Source organism: Panthera uncia (assembly GCF_023721935.1).
Source record: "Panthera uncia isolate 11264 chromosome B3 unlocalized genomic scaffold, Puncia_PCG_1.0 HiC_scaffold_1, whole genome shotgun sequence".
Classification (NCBI taxonomy): Eukaryota; Metazoa; Chordata; class Mammalia; order Carnivora; family Felidae; genus Panthera; species Panthera uncia.
Genome location: NW_026057582.1, coordinates 10,606,404 through 10,625,342, shown reverse-complemented (window position 1 = coordinate 10,625,342; position 18,939 = coordinate 10,606,404). Strand labels below are relative to the sequence as shown.

At 37.4% G+C, this 18,939-nt stretch overlaps 1 protein-coding gene across 5 annotated transcripts in view; it reads right to left on the bottom strand.

The window, feature by feature from the left end:
• BTBD7 (BTB domain containing 7) overlaps positions 1 to 18,939 on the bottom strand; it is an 86,754-nt gene that overhangs the window by 52,075 nt on the left and 15,740 nt on the right. For all 5 annotated transcript variants that reach the window (XM_049612256.1, XM_049612257.1, XM_049612259.1 and 2 more), the window contains exons 2-3: positions 5,035 to 5,222; positions 3,236 to 4,315 (exon numbers count right to left, since the gene is read on the bottom strand). In XM_049612256.1, coding sequence (XP_049468213.1) covers positions 3,236 to 4,315; positions 5,035 to 5,116 — 1,162 coding nt within the window. In that variant the 5' untranslated portion in view covers positions 5,117 to 5,222. The remainder of the gene's footprint in view (positions 1 to 3,235; positions 4,316 to 5,034; positions 5,223 to 18,939) is intronic.

Genomic DNA, 18,939 nt, shown 5'->3' with positions numbered 1-18,939 from the left:
CCTCTCCCCTGCTCACATGTGCTCGCTCTCTCTCTCTCTCTCTCTCTGAAAACAAAACAAAGATTTTATTTTATTTTTTATTTTTTTAACATTTATTTATTTTTGGGACAGAGAGAGACAGAGCATGAACGGGGGAGGGTCAGAGAGAGAGGGAGACACAGAATCGGAAACAGGCTCCAGGCTCCGAGCCATCAGCCCAGAGCCTGACGCGGGGCTCGAACTCACGGACCGCGAGATCGTGACCTGGGTGAAGTCGGACGCTTAACCGACTGCGCCACCCAGGCGCCCCATCACAGTGTTTTTTAACTGGAAGTTAAGCCCTCGTCTTAATCACAGATGATGATTTGGGTGACTATTTTCTTAATTTTCTCCAAAATGGTACATAACTATCATATAATCATGCTGGATGCATCTGAGAGATGCTAATTCATTAGATACCATAGATGCCTCAGAGTATCACAGGCTTAATCTGCTTGTAGAACTCCTGCTGAGAAAAACCAATTGTAAAATGACAAACAGCCAGACATTTACAATAGTTTGGTAAGTGGCATGTCCCATCTCACCAGTGATAAAATTGTAAGAAAAACTTATAATCAGTAATAACCTAATAAAAATCTATAAAGTATTAGTATTAGGTTTAATCAATATAATTATAAAATTATTTTTAAACATAAAGTTTTAGAAAAGAACATGGTAATGAATGAAATATGTTCTGATGAATAGTATTTAGCAGCTAATATTTACTGAATGCTAACTATGTATCAGGTGCCAGTCAAATCACTTAATATTATATATTTTTAATCCTTATAATGCTACTTTACACATTACTATTCTGATTTTATAAACGAGAAAATAGGGGCTTATACAGGTGACTTGCCCTGAGGTCAAGCAAGTTAAAACATGATAGCGAAGGATTCAAATCCAGTTTGGTTCCAGAGCTTGAGCTCTTAAACTTCATGGTATAAAATTCCTCTCCAAGCAACCAAATATTCTCCTTCCCACAAAAATGAGGTAAAAACTGTGTTAAAGGTGTAGTCTGTTATAAGGATTGGTTGAATACCATGGGCATGGGAGAAAAATAAGGCCTACAAGGAGTGCAAAAACCAAAATACCAAATAACCTCAACTCTGTATTATGCATAACAAAAGGAGACAGGAAACCTGACACCCAGGTTTGAGGGAATATATACATACATACGTATATATATATATATATATATTTTTTTTTTTTTTACAGTAACCAAGACATGCACAAGGAGTGTTGTTCTATATCTTTAAATGTACTAAAAAATACAATTTCTAGCTAAATGATTAAAAAAAAATTAAGCTCACTTAACATAAAAGAACCTTAGATGAAGTACTACCTAAGATCTAAGAGATGGCTCATAATTTTACTTTTCATTTAAAACTTAACTACCCCCAAAAAACCTGTATTAAGGGATGCTTTCCCATTTACAAAAAATTTTTTTAAAGCGCACTTATTTTGAGAGAGAGACAGTGAGCAGGGTAGGGGCAGAGGTGGGGTGGGGGGAGACAGAGAAAGAGAAAGAGAAAGAGAAAGAGAAAGAGAAAGAGAAAGAGAAAGAGAGAGGGAGAGAGAAAATCCCAAGCAGGCTCCTTGCTGACCTGCCATGGGGCTCAATCTCACGAACCATAAAATTATGACCTGAGCGGAAATCAAGAGTCAGATGCTCAATGGACTGAGCCACCCAGGAGCCCAGCTTTCCTGTTTTTTAAAAACAGCAAAGCGTATATAATACACTTCAGTTTCTTATTAGTTAAACATGTCAAAAAATAAAACCAATTTGAGAAAATAAAGGTTATTATATCTTTTGAATAATGTTTCAACCTTCAAATTTTTCTGTAGACGCATTTTCTGACAAATTCGGTTTTATAGAATAAAATAGTGGTAGGTCAAGCTGCTAGGTTATTTTTGAGAACACACTTTCCTAGCCTGAAATCAAAATAGCCTACTATTATTAACTTAATGATTATTTTAAGTTAACAAAATATTTTAACGATTTTGATTGTGGTAATAAGACTAAATTAGTACTATTGCTAAAAAGATAATTTAAAAGACTCTTTATGTAGCAGAAATCTCAAATTTTTTCACTCAGGTTTATCAATGCTTTCTTCTGTATAATTCCTCTCATTGTATTAACTAATTTGTTGTTGTTGTTTAACTGAGGCTTTTATCTCATTTCTCTAAGTCCCATTAATTTGTTGATTGAGCCACACAACACACATTTTATTTTCAAGTTAGAAAAATGTGTTAGCTTTCATTATTCCTTATTTCATTAAATTCCTGTGTTTTACCCCAGCCATTAACATTTTCTTCTAATTGGTAACTTCTAATGTTCTTTTAGCAAATACTCATTAGCTGAATTTCTCAAGTAATTTCATGTCATATAACTTGTTTTAATATATGGTCACAGAAAGCAAAGAATGCATCTTTTCAAGACAGCAAATTCTCTTTGCTGTGTGTGGAAGGCTGATTTCTAGCTCTGAAATTTTAAGATTCTAATGTTTACCGATGGATCTATAATTCTTTAATGTTACTTTCATGTATTCATTTGCCTATAACAGAAAAATGTGCCATCCTAACCTAAAAGGTTTAAATTAAATGAAGAAGGCACAGGAGTCTAGCACTGACCTTACACACTGTAGGCTGTTGCTTGATGTACAAGTTGAGCTTGAAAAGAAGATACAGAATATTTAAAAATTTAAATAAAAACCCCTGCCTAATTCTTTGATTCAAACACATTGTATCCAAATGTGACTATCTTCATTTTTGGAATAAATATTCATTCTTCTAAACATTTAAGCATCAATAACTCACTGAGTATAAATATGAGAATCTAAGTTACCCAAGAAGTCCTAGATCAAGAATAACCATGAAATCTGGGAAACGAGGCTAGTTCAAAGCTTGGGTGTGGATGGAGTGCAGGTGGTTATTATACATTCCCACACCTATTGTCTTACATTAGGGAAAAAGAGCCTCACATCTCATCTATTGCTCTTAGTCACTAGTTTTGAATGCTTGGTTTTAACACTAAATGAACAGCCACGTTAATACTAACCTTCGATTCTTTCTCAAATTTCGTAACTATACATTTGAAAAAACTGACCCCCTCATATCCCAAACAGTGAAATCATAGAACATACTGGCTGTGTTTTCAATGTGGAAGACAAATATGTAATTCTAGAAATCAAAATTGAAAATTAGAATTTCTTACCTTGTGCAAGCATGTTAAATTCCAAGAACAGTGCTATGTGGTAAAGTTCCATGGCTTCTTCTGCCCTGGTCATGTTTGGCTTCCCTGCGACGAGAGCCTGAACTTCACTGAGACTCCCCACAGAGGGGCTACAGTGCAAACCGGAGAGGTCCACCACATCAGTATACATACAGTGTAATATAACTTTCGCATACTTTTTGGGTATAATGGACTCGTCTAATATAATTCTTGTGGGAGTCCTCAAAGTTCGGTCTGTGATTTCTTCACCAGTCCGTATCCTCCTTTGTAATAAATTCCGAAAAAACGGGGACCGTGCTGAAATAATAGCCTTGTGAGCTTTGAGCTCTTCATCTAAACAGTTCTGATTTCCACCAAAAGCTTCAACCAGTTCAGAGTCTGAAGAAAAACTAAGGACGACATCATAATAACACATGTAATCAAAAAGTCCACGCATATCTACATCAAGGGAATTTGGTGTTCCAAATTCTTCACTAAGCTGGACGAGAATATCAACATTTTGAAACCTTGAGTCCTCCATTCCAAACTCTCCTGTATAAAGGTAGTGTAGCAAAGCAGAAAACATGGGCATATCTATACCAGCCGTACTGATGTCCATAATGATCTCTGCCCCATACTCTGGTGAAGAAGAAAGCAGCGTTTTAAAAAATGGACACCTTGCTGCCAAAATGGCACGATGAACAGGAAAACAAGTTTCTTGAAATATTAAGTCTACATCAGTACAATACTTGTACTCATAAAGATCGGCCATATCTTTCTGTAATGTCCGAGCTTCTGGTCTAGCCAAACTGGCTTGTAGAGAAAGCTCCTTTAAGGCTGAAGTTCCCTCATATTCCTCCACTAAAGCATTAACATCTCTAACATCCCACCCAGAGAGGAGTTCTCGCATCTGCTTGGCATGATCGGCAGACCTATTAGATTTTCGACGCTTAATAAACTTCTTTTTGAGGGTGGCAAGGCCAGAGGTTCTCTTTTTTTTGTCTTGTGGTTTCTCATGGCCATGGTCAAGGCTATATAATTTCGATTCACAACCATAGCCTTGCTGAGAATAGGATGATGTCCCTAAAAAGGAAATCAAACAAATGAAAATGTATTTCTTTGTTCTTAACGTTCATTTTCAATATTCATTTTAACACATATTTCACGCTAGACATTTTTAGAGAAGACATTCCTGAACCATTCAAATAAAGTTGACTTTTGTTTCTATAAAGAAATTTAAAAGATCAAATCATTCATTTTTATATTAAATAAGGAACAGAGACTAACAGAGCAGATTATTCTTTACTTGAAAACATGCTTTTGGTTCTCTGGCTATCAAAACCCAGATATCATAGATTTTAATGATGGAATTTTAGGAAATGAGAGTTAACTGGATTTGTAAATTCAGAATACTACTTATATATAATTGTGAAATGTTTTTTTTTTTTTCCTTAACTACACCAAGGCTGCTTTGCACTGGGGAAAATAAATGGACCAGGACACAAGAAGCATGTATTTCATTATTTTCACAACAGTGGAGATTGCTAGCTTTCCGGGGGCAGATGGCAATTATGGTTAAGACACCGAAGAAAAGATCAATGGTGCTACAGCAGCTTGGTTAGGATAAAAATCATACAAGCCAGATTCACATTTGTTGGGGGAAAAATCTGGATGCTACAGAATCATTATCTATAATAACTTCTTCACAATTCAATTCTCTTTTCATCCAAAAAGACCACTGAAGACACAATTCTATTCATATTCACAAAAGAAAATGAAATCAGAAAAACTGAAACCATTACCTATAAAAGTCTGTTGGGCTTGAGGATTTCCCCCTACCCTCGGGGAACATGAATGAGGATAGTTAGATGCATTAGCACCCATTTTCTTCAGTCACTCAGGCATTCCATCTGCTGGTTCTTCAGAGTGTAATCCCAGAGGCCTTTACAAACTTTCAACCCTGGATCCAGCAGCCTCTTTTCATCCATTTCTTTATATGAAACAAAAATAATTTTATTCATTTTTTCAAATGTATCTCAAATTGCACAGTTTAAAAAAAAAAACAAGCTACTGAAAACTGCTTTTATTTGCAAATGACATGCTGTCAAATTCACATGTAAAAATTTCAGAAAATGTAAACAAATAGTTAAACTTGAATTATGAATCAGTGTTAGCTGCAATTTTGAGCCATAAAATGTACCAATTATGTACTTTCTAAGGCAATGAAAAGTAACAAATCAGACTAATTTAAATATATAATTATGGAAAGAGTATTTCAAATCATAGGGAAAAGTAGAGACTAAAAAATTGAAAAAAATTATTTATTCTTTTTACTCTTTACAGGCAACCACCAGTTATTATAATCTAACATTTTAAGCAATTTATAAACATTGAAGAGGTTGATACCAGAAGTTGATCCTCCTTGTGAAGTCCTGAAATAAAAATACTACTTTGGGGGCGGCTAAGTGGCTTAGTCGGTTAAGCATCCGACTCTTGATTTTGGCTTAAGTCATGATCTTATGCACGGTTTGTGGGATCAAGCCTCACATCAGGGTCTGTGCTGACAAGGCAGAGCCTGCTTGGGAATCTCTTTCTCTTTCTGCCTCTCTCCCGTTCACGCTGTCTCTCAAAATAAATAAATAAACTTAAATACATTGCTTGCTATTACCTGATATGATGACTTAACTGAGGCGGTACCAGTAAGGGGTAATTTTAACAATTAGAGAGTAAATTCCATACTATGGAAGCTTAACTCTCAGAGCTGCCAGCAGAAGATATATGCACTAAGATATAAAGCTCTAATATTAGAGAATAGGGTTAATAGGAATACTATATTTGTATAGGATCTGGATATATTAAATTTACCTGACTGAAAGGGATAATGGTTTAAGAGAACACACAATTTAACACCTATTATTGGAATTATTAGGAAGCCAACCAGGAAATAGTTAATCTAGCCTCATAATGAAGGATGAAGTTTTAACAAATACAGTTAAATACACACATGCAAAATCACAAAAAAACCTGCTAGAAAAAGAACTTTGTCAAGATTCCTAGAATTTATTTTCATCTCTGCTACTGACACAGCATAACCTTAGGAAAATAAGGTTAAGAAAATCACTGTTAACATTTGTGCTTCCTTCAATCTTTTCCCACTATATATATATATGTATATATATATATATGTATATATTTATGTGTATATATATACACGTATATATATGAGAATTTAAGCATAGAATGATCTACCTATAGTGTTCAAGACTGGGAATCCTTCTACAAAGTAGATATTATGCAAAGTGGCAGTAACTTCAATCAAATCATACACTCACACAAGCAAATTACTATTTGAAATTCACCTACCTACCAAGGAAAACACAGTATGTTAGACTTTTTACTCTGGTGCATGCTACTGAAGTCAGATGCTATGGGTAGCCAGAGACGTGACAGTGCATTCTGTAAGAAGAACTACCTAGCAAAGAATCCAGAGTTTCACATACTATTTTGTAAACACTAAAGGGTACAGAAAACTACTTCCAGCAAAGTCTGTTTTCTTAAAGTCTGATGCTTAGTGTAAGTTAAATTCACAGTTTTCTATTCTTAAATATTAACAATGTTATAGAAGGGGCTGTTTTAGGTAATTTTTAACACTGTCAATTAAAAAATTTTTTTATCATTGAAGTACAGTTGACATTAAGTGTTGTCAATTCTTATAAAACAGAAATTAAATCTGCCTGTGTTAATTTTAGTTTAAACTTCAGAAACAGTTAAGTCTAATAAATCTTAGTTTTCAAATTGAGCTCCTCAAAAGCTTCAAGTTTCTATTAGGTACTTTTAGCAATTCATTAAAAGAAATTAGGGTCCTAGAAGCCAAGTTTGTGTCCTCATTTACAGGCTAAGTCCTTTTCTCACTGAAGATTTCTAGTTAAAACACAAAAATAGGGGTGCCTGGGTAGCTCAGGCCTTTAAGCATCAGACTCCTGATTTCATCTCTGGTCATGATCTCACTGTTGGTGAGATCCAGCCCTGCATGGGGCTCTGCAATGACAGTGTGGAGCCTGCTTGGGATTCTCTTTTCTTTTCTCTCTCCCGCTCCCCCCACACCCTCTCTCTCTCAAGATAAATATTTTTAAAAACCCACAAAAATAGCACAGAGAATTCTTTCTCAAATTTGAAATAATATATTAAGAAAAATCCAGGGGCACTTGGCTGGTTCAACAGAAAGAGCCTGTGGCTCTTGACCTCGGGGTTGAGCTCAAGCCCCACATTAGGTGTAGTGATTACTTAAAAATAAAATCTGGGGCGCCTGGGTGGCTCAGTCGGTTAAGCAGCCGACTTCGGCTCAGGTCATGATCTCGCGGTCCGTGAGTTCGAGCCCCACATCGGGCTCTGTGCTGACAGCTCAGAGCCTGGAGCCTCTTTCGGATTCTGTGTCTCCCTCTCTCTGATCCTCCCCTGTTCATGCTCTGTCTCTCTCTGTCTCAAAAATAAATAAATGTTAAAAAAATAAAAAATAAAATAAAATCTTTGTTTTGTTTTCAGAGAGAGAGAGAGAGAGAGAGAGCGAGCACATGTGAGCAGGGGAGAGGGAGAGACAGAATCCCAAGCAGGCTCCACGCTCAGCATGGAGACTAACACAGGCTTGATCCCATAACCCTGGAATCATGACCTAAGCTGGATGCTCAACTGACAGAGGCACCCTGGCACCCCCAAAATAAAATCTTAAAAAAAAAATCTAGAATAAAAACATTATGCAAAATAAAAGCCTTAGCAAAATGAGAGAGCTTTACCAAAAAGATAGGCTTTGAATGTGGAAGTAACAGATGGTAAAAAGTGCTGGTAAAGTGTCCCTACTCCAGTAGGTCTCTTCTCACTTCCTTCTTCACTCATTCTTGAAGTTACATATTGCTTCGTTTGTTTTTTGTTTTTTGTTTTTTTTGGTCTGCTTAAAATTTTTTTTTTTAACATTTATTTATTTTTGAGAGAGAGAGAGTGATAGTGAGCGCATGTGCACAAGTGGGGTAGGGGCAGAGAGAGGCAGACAGAGGATCCGAAGCAGGCTCCAAGCCCAATGTGGGGCTCTACCTCATGAACCGTGAAATCATGACCTGAGCCAAAATCAACTGAGCCATCCAGGAGCCCCTGGTTTTTAATTTTTAATGACTGCAGAGCAAACTTGCAAACATGGCACAAAGTATGCTGCTGAAACAAAACAAGGAAGAATGGCACCATGCTTCTAGATGAAGAAAAATCAGTGTGTCCATAGTAGTGGACAGTTCCTACTCTCACTTTGTCACACTGTAACAAAGTGTGCAAATACACACAGGAAAATTATTTCCAATGAGAATTTTGTAAGGTTTGTGGGGACACAAAATACTCTTGCACTGGCCTGTCTGAAATTTAAACCATGTCAAAAATGCTTTTCTTTTTCCTTTTTTTTTAAAGGTTAATTTTACAATGAGTGTAATTAGATATTCTAGAGCAACCGTCCAAAGGTTGCAAGACATCATCCACCCCACTGGAGACATAAGACCACCCAGCAAGCACTAGGGAAGTCACAAGCTGAGATAAGGACGCTTGGCCAATTGCCACTGTAATTAGCACCAGAGGGACAGCTGGGGTCTAACCCTGGAGAGGTGACTTGAAATAAAAGTCTCGTTGGGACTTAGGGACAGAATTTTTCTTCCTCGTAGTTCCTAGTCAATAGGGATCCCCTTCAAGATGAACTGATTTGGGGCAACATTCATACTTCCTACTGGAGCTCTAATACTAAAATAAACATAGGGTCTTGGAAAGATTTAGTGGGAGAGATTTTTCTGGATCAGATATAAACCTTAAGTCTATCTTATGTCCCCAATTCCAAATCCTGGGGGTAACCCTGACTGTGCAATTATAGTACTAAAGCCATATTTCTCAAAATTCTCAGAGAACAATTTTGTTTATTTTTTATCTATTTATTTATTAAGTAACCAAAAGCCTATGCCATATGGAACAGGGTAGTATGTTATTTAGTTCTTAATCTAATCCACTGTCTTTAGATGCTGGAAATGAGAATAAGTCACAGTTTAATCTCTCCAGGGTTATTTTCACTCTAGGCAAGCTTCGTCTGTCTCCTACATAAAATAGGATGAAATCCAACGTTTGAATGATACAGCAGGAAAGGAAAGGAAAGCAAAAGAGAAGGCTTACGGGACTGGGAGAGGCCCACAGGATGCAAATGGCCCTAGAAAGCTGATAAATCCTTTTTCTAGAATCACCATTCTGGGAGAGCTCCCTCTGTTAACAGTCAATATGACCAATCTCAATAAAATCTCAATCAAAATCAAACTGGCTTACAACAAGCTTCAGGGATTGTAGCTGACCCAACTGAGGGGAAAAATGATACTGAGGGCAACAGAATTAATCTTGGGAGAATATTTTCAGGAAAAAAAATCAACCTCTCTGCCTTCCAAAAAAACCTAGACCAGCATTTCCAACGAGTTTTTCCAAAGCTTGGAAAATACAGGACTAAACAAAACTGATAGATTTCTTTACTTCAGAAATTTCCAGCTTATTTATTTATTTATTTATTTATGAGATTTATTGTCAAATTGGTTTCCATACAACACCCAGTGCTCATCCCAAAAGATGCCCTCTTCAATACCCATCACCTACCCTCCCCTCCCTCCCACCCTCCATCAACCCTCAGTTTGTTCTCAGTTTTTAAGAGTCTCTTATATGCTTTAGCTCTCTCCCACTCTAACCTCTTTTTTTTTCCTTCCCCTCCCCCATGGGTTTCTGTTAAGTTTCTCAGGATTCAGCATTTTTAAAGTGAGAAGGTGCACCGTGAACCTCAAAGAAGAGATATTCCGCACGATCCAAAGGAGCCTTTGCCCCCATAGAGCATAATGCACTTGGATGATACACTTCAGAAAACCTTGACCTTTGCCATAAAAACACTTTTTACTGCTTTACACAGTAGAGGGAACAATGGGCATCAAGTTACCTGGGATAGAGTACTGTCGTCACTAACTTACCACTTACATGGGATAAATCATGTTTAACTTCTATGAATCTCAATTTTTATAAACTGAAACTGAGATGTAGGAGTCTCAGCATCTGTAAAATAAAAAAGCTGATACAGGGTTCCCAAAATCCAGTCAAGTTGTATGACACTGGCTTGAAAAATAAGGATGGAGCAGGGGGTTATTTTTATACTAAATGTTAGTGTACGAAGGGGGGAAAAAGGCAAGTGGATTTTGGGTTTTAAAAACATGTTTTCTTGGGTCGTCTGGGTGGTTCAGTCGGTTAAGTATCCAACTTTGGCTCAGGTTATGATCTCACAGTTCGTGGGTTTGAGCCCCGGGCCCAGAGCCTGCTTTAGATTCCGTGTCTCCCTCTCTCTCTGCTCTTCCCCTGCTCGTGCTCTCTCTTTCTCTCAAAAATAAAGAAACATTTAAAAAAAGTTTTTTAAACACATGTTTTCTCCTTACTCTGATTATTAGCTATAGTTATAGAACTATAGAAGGATATAGAAGGATAGGAATGTGGGGCACCTGTGAATATTCATGAAAAGCAATTAATAAAAGAGAAATGCTAAACTATGATAATCCCACACTCCTGTCAAATTTAAGGTAACCATATAATGTACCATCACACCAGTATACTTGAGACTGAAAAGGGGTACAAACCAGACGAGATGCCAGAATATGTACAGCCCAGGTCTAATGGGGCCAAGTGGGAAGAAGGCCAACCCCCTACCGCTAAATCTCACACTTCCAGAGCTAGAAATAAGACAAAGTTTAAACAAACAAACAAACAAACAAACAAACAAACAAAAAACCCCTGCTGGGTGCCTGGGTGGCTCCAGTTGGTTAAGCATCCAACTCTTGGTTTCAGCTCAGGTCATGATCTCACAGTCTGTGGGTTTGAGCCCTGCATTGGGCTGTGCTGACAGCTTGGAGCCTGCTTAGGATTCTTTGTCTCCCTCTCTCTCTGCCCCTCACTTGTGCACATGTGCTCTCTCTCTCTCTCAAAAAAAAAAAAAAAAAAAAAAAAAAAAAAAAAAAAAAAAAAAAAAAATTGAAAAAGAAAAAGAAAAAGAAAAATCCTCCTAAAACCCAAGTTAGAGGAATAAGACTTCCTACATCCATCTCATTCCCCAAGCATGTTTTAATATAACAACTCACATTTATTGAGGTTTTACAAAATGCCAGACTCTGTTCTTAGAACTTCACATGAATTAATAACCCACTTGATTTTCCCAGTAACTTCTACTGATGAGGCTGAGAGGTTAGCAACTTGCTTAAGATTTCAGAGATACTAAGTGAAAAAGCCAGGATTACTTTGTAACCTTCAATTCTATCCTTGGATACATTCTAAAAACAACAAAACAAAGAGAGGCTGTGAACAGTTAAGTCAGAAGCAAGAGTCAGCAGTAGACCCTTGCTGTTAGAAGATCGCTTCAAAAACGTGAGAGCAGATTGGAAGGGAGTTCAGAAAGCCACCAACTAGGCTCATATGTCTCCTCTGGGGCCATCTAATACAGAGGCAGAGGACCTCCACCCAGCACCGCAAACCCCACTCATTCCAATGACACATTCCAATGACACATAACAGCGTTTATGATAGTAGCAGCTTATTAAAGAAAGACAAAATTCTGTTCCATTAAACATTTATTAAGGCAGGGAAGCCACAGTGATGGAGCTGGAAAGGGCCTTCAATTTTCTTTTGGTCAACCTTGTTTTTGAAGTCAATTATAACCTCATGGAATGGGAGAAAATATTTGCCTATCATATATCTGATAAGGGATTAATATCCAAAATAGAGAACTCCTATAACTCAACAACCAAAACAGACAAACAAACAAACAAACAAACAAACTGATTAAAAAATGGGAAAAGGTCTTAAACACATTTCTCCAAAGAAGGTATATGGATACCTAATTAGGCACATGAAAAACACCATCACTAATCAATAGGGAAATGCAAATCAAAACCACAATTTGATACCACTTCACTCCTATTAGGATTGCTATTATCAATAAAACAGAAAATAAGTGTTGGCAAGGATGGAGAAATTGAAACTTCTGTGTACTGTTGGTAGGAACATAAAATGGTATGTTGTGGAAATGGCTACTGTGAGAAATAGCATGGAGGTTCCTCAAAAAATTAAAATCAGATTCACCATGTGATACAGGAATTTCACTTCTGGCTATACACCCAAAAGAACTGACAGCAGGGTTTTAAGCCATGTGCTCCCATGTTCATAGCAGCACTATTCCCAGTAGCTAAAACGCAGAAGCAACCCAAGTATCTATCAACGAATGGATGAATAAGCATGAGTGGTATGTACACACAATGGAATATTATTCAGCCTTAAATTAAAAAGGACAAAGATTCTGATACACACTACAGCACATAGGAATCTTGAAGACATTATGCTAAGTGAAATAAGCCAGTTACAAATAGACAAGTATTGTATGATTCCCTTTATATGAGGCACATAGAATAGTCAAAATTGTAGAGACCTAAGTAGAATGGCAGTTGTCAGGAGTGGGGAAAAGGGAGAGTATGAAGAGTTATTGTTTAATGGGTATAGAGTTTCAGTTGAGGAAGATGAAAGCGTTCTGGAGACAGATGGTGGTGACAGTTATACAAGAATATGAATACACGTAATACCACTAAACTGTACAGTTAAAAATGGTCAAGATGGTAAATTTTGTGTTATATATATTGTACCACAATTTAAAAAAAAGAATTATAAACATTGCTATCAAAAAACTATTGTCATCAAGAAACATACATTTTTTTGAAGCTTTATGGCTAAGGTTCAAAATTGACTTATCTAAGGAAATTTCTTTTCCAGGTAAAGTAAAATAGTTATTATTGGATTTCTCTTTAAGCATCAGAGACTTCATCTGAAAAAAATCTAGACAGGCAAAATCTTTCCATTTCAGGAAAGTCTCATTGTATCAACCATTAATAAAATATATACAAAGATTTCAATGTCAATTAAATAAAGAGTATTTCATAAAATTATAATATTTGCCAGAAATAACGTAGTACACTTTAAACTAATTTTTATATTTAGAAAAAAATGTTATTTGCAAGCTTTTATATTTATACATTTCTGATTTTAAACTGTATAATGAAAAATTTCAAAAATACACAAAAGGTAGCATACTGAGCCTTCAAGCCGGTATCATCTAGATCTCAGAACTGTCAAAATTGTTTTGGCTTATATTTAAATGTTTAAATTTGATGTATAAAGCTTACGGCTAGAATTTAAATGTTTGTTATTAGCTTCTTACATTAAAAAAAAAACCTGAAGAAATATATGCATATTATAATACTGATCAATAACTATGAGCCAGCCATTCTTAATCATTGAACATGAATTAATTCCTTTAATTTTTTTTAATCAGGTCTACTGCTATCCCCACTTTGCACAAGAAAAAGACAGGGAGGTTAGGAAAATGAGGCATGGAAGGTTTAGTTACTTACCCAACGTCATAGAGCTGGTAAGTTGCAGAACCAGGCTTGGCCTTAAGGCTCTTGTATCTATGGACAATATTATCTTTGTAGTTTTTTCCCCAAAATGTTTGAAGGCAAAGTTTCCAGAGCAGACAAACATAGTTCCATTCCAGAAGTGGGAAGTGAGCACACACCTGACAGTGTTACTTCTGGTGCTTAAAAGGCTCTCTCATATAAAGCAAAAAACGACTTAACTGGAAGGGTAGCTTATGAAATCAAAGCAAAAGCACCTTTCTGGCAGCACCTGGGTGGCTCAGTTGGTTAAGTGGCCAACTTCAGCTCAGGTCATGATCTCACAGCTTGTGAGTTTGAGCCCCATGTCTGGCTCTGCTCAGAGCCTGGAACCTGCTTCAGATTCTGTGTCTCTCCCTCTCTCTCTGCCCCTACCCCGCTTGTGTTCTCTCCCTCTCTCTCAAAAATAAATATGTGCTCCTTGATGGCAGGACGACACTTGTTTATGTTTGATCATCCATCCATCCATCCATATACACCCACCCACCCACCCAACTCTGAGCACGGGCCATGTGCAAGGTATTCTGACAGGCCCTAGGAATACAGGGGTGATTATACCCTGAACAGGATTTCTCATTAAATTTAAGGAAAGGCTACTGTTCTGGCTTTGTAGTTTAGAGCCAGACCTTCAAGAATTAATAGGAGTGCATCAAGCAAAAAAGGAAATGTCACTCAAGTTAGAAGAAACAAGATGAATAGATGGGAAAAAGTCCGGTCCCAGTCAGCGTCCCTGTCCCAGTTCTCACAACCCTGTACCTCTATTATCCACTAACACCGCAGTGTGATTGTATTTCTACCAAACTGAGCTTAACTTTCTTACCGACTACCCCAGAACACAAAGTAGACACAACATTCGAGTGAATAAATGTTAGCGATTATCTACCAACATTGATAAATAACGTGTCTAGGGCCTAAGGAGTACCTATGTTTAAGTGTATGGGCAGGGGCTGGGTCAAAAAGCCTCAAATCCCACACTAAAGTGTTGAGCCTTTACTCAGAACACAAGAGGGGAACCACCGATGCAAAGCACAGAACAGTGCGAGGAAAGCACCCTTACATTTGTTTTAAAAGACCACTAGATGGTCTGAATGCAGAAGATACTCGATGCAAGAAGACTTATTGGAGGATTCTTGCTATACTCCAAGAAACCGTTAATAAGGACCTGGCTTTCCTAATCCCCCAAATGAGGACACTATCGCCTACTTCACAATGTTAAAAGTAAAGTAATATGGACTGACCGTGAAAAGCAGAAACAGCCCACGATAAGGGTTTTCATAAGGGGCCTGGTCTTGTGCCAGGTCTGACCTGGCCTGAATGAGAGATGTCTTAGAGATGTTGAGGTATTCTGAAATAGCTGTCCGTCGGTTTCTAGACATTTAAAGCTGAGGCCAACTCCCAGAAAGAGGTAGATAAAGGACCGATGCGGCTACACAGTGAAGATGTGAATAAGCCTCTTACTCTGCAACCTTTATCTCAGAGCTCACATTCAAAATGTCTCACGCAGACCTAGAACCTCAGAATAAGATACTCCCAAAGTAACTGGTGGAAAAATGGGAATACAGGGTTGAAAAGGTTTGGAAGCCTGACTCTCAGCTCCTGGGGGCTCTTATCTATTCCCCTTGTCTGGGCCTCTGGCAGTGGTAACTGAGATCTGGTGAGGCTGCAGGGGCCAGAACAGTGACATGAACAGCAACCAGAGCAGGAGCTGCTTGGCCCAGCCATCCCCGACCCCCAAGTCTTTGCTGTCTTCTAGCAGCTATATCCCCCAAGCTGAGGTAGCTCTTCAGGAATGGGGGAAATGTTCTCCAATAGCTAGGAAAAAGAGCCTGTAAGCCAAGGGTGGAAATGAGTATGAGGCCCTCCAAGACAGATTATAGAACTGCCCAATCAACTGTCTTATAAGATAATGGTGTCATTTAGTGCTTTTGTGTTCATGATAGGAAGACGAGTTTTGAGCCAAGCGCACAATATTTGAGTGAATAAATAAAATTGCTGTTCTAATCAGGGTCAACTGTTTTTACTGTTGGCTTAGTGGTATATAAAAAAGCAGCTCTGAATGATTCAGAGAAGGCAATAAGAAATCTCAGTCTAGATTTGAGTTTATAAATGATTTACAGAGAGAAAGAGAGCTGAAACCAGACAATATACTCGAAGCAACTGAATTTAAAAGAAAAAAACATGGAATTTCTCATAAACTCCATTCAAAGCTAAAAAAAAACCCTCACATTTTCTGAAAACAACTTATGAAAATGTTAAAAAAAATACAAGGACATATTTCTTGTTGATGAGTTTCTGTGGACTCTAGTGGTGGAGATGGAGAGATAAAAAACAACAACAACAACAGCAATAAACATGCTGGGTGAGCCTGATAGTAAGCCTGAGACAATGGCTGCGCACGGAGAAGAGCAGAAAACAGAACAAAACAGAAACATGAGTACAAACGCTCAAAGGTATCCTCATCCAAGGCAGTCTTCTTAAGGACATCAAATTCCAAACTACTGGAACATCAAGGGAATAGTCATGTGAATGGTTCCATGAATTATTTAAGTTGTTATAAATGGGAAAATAATAACAATTTAGAAGTTAGAAAGAATTCCGTATTAAAATTTTATTTTTCCTCACATCCATCAGACTAGAAGAGTCCAAATAGATATGGGAGAAAACCCCATTACTTTAAATTTTCAGTGAAAAGGGATGGCAAGCTACCTATAATGGGGCATTAGCCTTAATAAGGGCCACTCATTCTGAAACTTGTATAATTTTTGTTGACATATCAAATGAAGAGTGTTCCTCCTAATTTTCTTCTGAAGTCTGTAGTTAGAAAGAAAGAATTTTGTACACAGAGGTGCTAGTAAAAGAAACTGGTTTGATGATGAACAAGTTTTGAGAAACGTCAGCTAGAAAAGAAAGACCTCTAGCAGAGGCACCAACAAGGACTCTTCGGTAAAACAAGAAGTAGAAAATCAGACAAAACTCTTACCCTCATAATGATTATTTGAGGCCTTTCTTGGAACTATGGTAAAAATTTTTTCCTCTCCCCTCCCTTGACTCCACTGCTCATCCTGTGCTACCCACTTGCTGCAGAAGAAACACAGGAAGAGGATATTACAGTCCAGATATATAAGACTGAAACAGATATTCTAGGCCCTGTTTATGCAATGTAAGTCTGCATCTTAAAACACTATTTTGCGTTTGTTTAGGAGATCTAGTAATAAAAAATTGAGATAATCCCTATGAAGTCCTTACCACAGAACATCTCAAATCAGTGAGGGGATGATGAAAGGAAGAAGGGAATAATGATGAGGTCTCTACCTTGCATGACCAGTTGGTCAGCAATGCTACGAACCTAGAAGAAACACAGGGCATACAATATGTCGGTAAACTAGAGTAACAAGGAAAATGGGTTTAGACATTTAAAGCTGAGGCCAATTCCCAGAAAGAGGTGGATAAAGGACCGATGCGGCTACACATTCCAAAAATGTGGGGAAATAGGTTCAAGAATTCCTTATACTTACATAAATGGTTTAGAAAAAAAAAAGCTTAGGGTGGAAAGGCACCATCATGGGGTGAAAGTGCCCAAGATTAGTGAGATACTGTAATGGGATAATGAGAAACTTGTTATATCACCTGCAGGAAATTACTTTCCATTGGTACCAATGTACATTGATCACAAATACTACTCACCCACTGACCCTTTGCTTCTTACTCACAGAAGCTAATGATTACTATCTGATTGTTTTCTTCACATTCACCATGTGTGTAAGATGTTGAGTGCTCAATAAATATGGAGATGAAACTCCGGTTCGGGGCTCTTGTCTCCTCTAGAACATTAGCCTCTCTCATATTCAATTCTGCATCCGCTCTCTTGCTGGACAAGAGAGAATTCCAGACTCACAGTCTGTGACACAAAGAGACATACTAAGGAAGAAATAATACAAACACCATACATAAAGGAAGAAGTCTAAAAACAAGATATTCCTAGCTTTTGATTCTAGAGGGAACCCTCAGATATTTATTACAATACAGCATTCTTTCAATATGATCATTTACTTCTGAGAAAATGATTTCTAAATGTCCTATCAATATTTGCAAAAGATAGAGAGTTTAAGAAGTGACAATGTTCCTTTTCTTTTTTTTTTTTTTAAAGTAAGCTCTATGCCCATGTGGGGCTTGAACCCATAACCCCGAGATCAAGAGTCACATATTCTACTGACTGAGCCAGACAAGCTCCCTGACACTGTTCATTTTTTGAGGCCGAAAGCCATCTCTGGCATAACTTCATTACTGCATAGTGCCCGATGAAACAAAGGTGATATTGAAGCTTTCCTCCAATCCTTAACATGTTTGAGTCCATGTGCTCTAACAGTATCTGTAGTACTGTCATATATACTATCAGTAAGATATGCTGGATATTAAAGCATTTTATTAACTAAGACTTTTAGGCTTCTTGAAACAGATTCTCTTTATCAGTTGTCTCATTTATGCCTTCTCTGAACAGAAGATAATACCCTCTGGGTTCACTGTGCCAAGAAAATTATACCTTAGAGGAAGAAGATATGTCTTCCATGTGGTAATCATTATTGGAATGTTTTGTCAGCAGAAATATTTTGCCAGCATCTTCCACTCCACAAGTGAATAGATGTATGATATTTTCTAGAATCATTAACAGAATATACCAATAAATTTCCTTCACGTTTTTTCCATCTTAAGTTTTCCCTTACTTTCTTTCTAATGAGCTATCTTAAACCAATTCATTTCTTTATATGGATACTGGGTACTGATTGAGATAGGTCTTCATTTGACTCCTGAGTCATCTCATTAAAAAGCACTGCCTGCCCCTACCTCAGGCCTGTTATTACCTTTGCCTGGGACACTTTTCCACAAAGTCCTCACATGGATCACTCTCTCGTTTTAGTCAGATCTTTGCTCAAGTGCCATGCCCTCAAAGAGGCTTTCCCTAATTATCCTCTAGAAAACAACATGCCATCTTATCCCATCATTCTCTATCCCCTTTCTTCAGTTTATTTTTTTCTACAGCACTTTTCAGCACTTGAAATTATATACTTGTTTCTTGTTAACAGTCTCACACTACAATGTAAGCTTCATGAGAGCCAGAACTTCATGTATTCAACATTAAATCCTTAGCAAATATAACAGTGCCTGGCAAATATGAGGTACTGA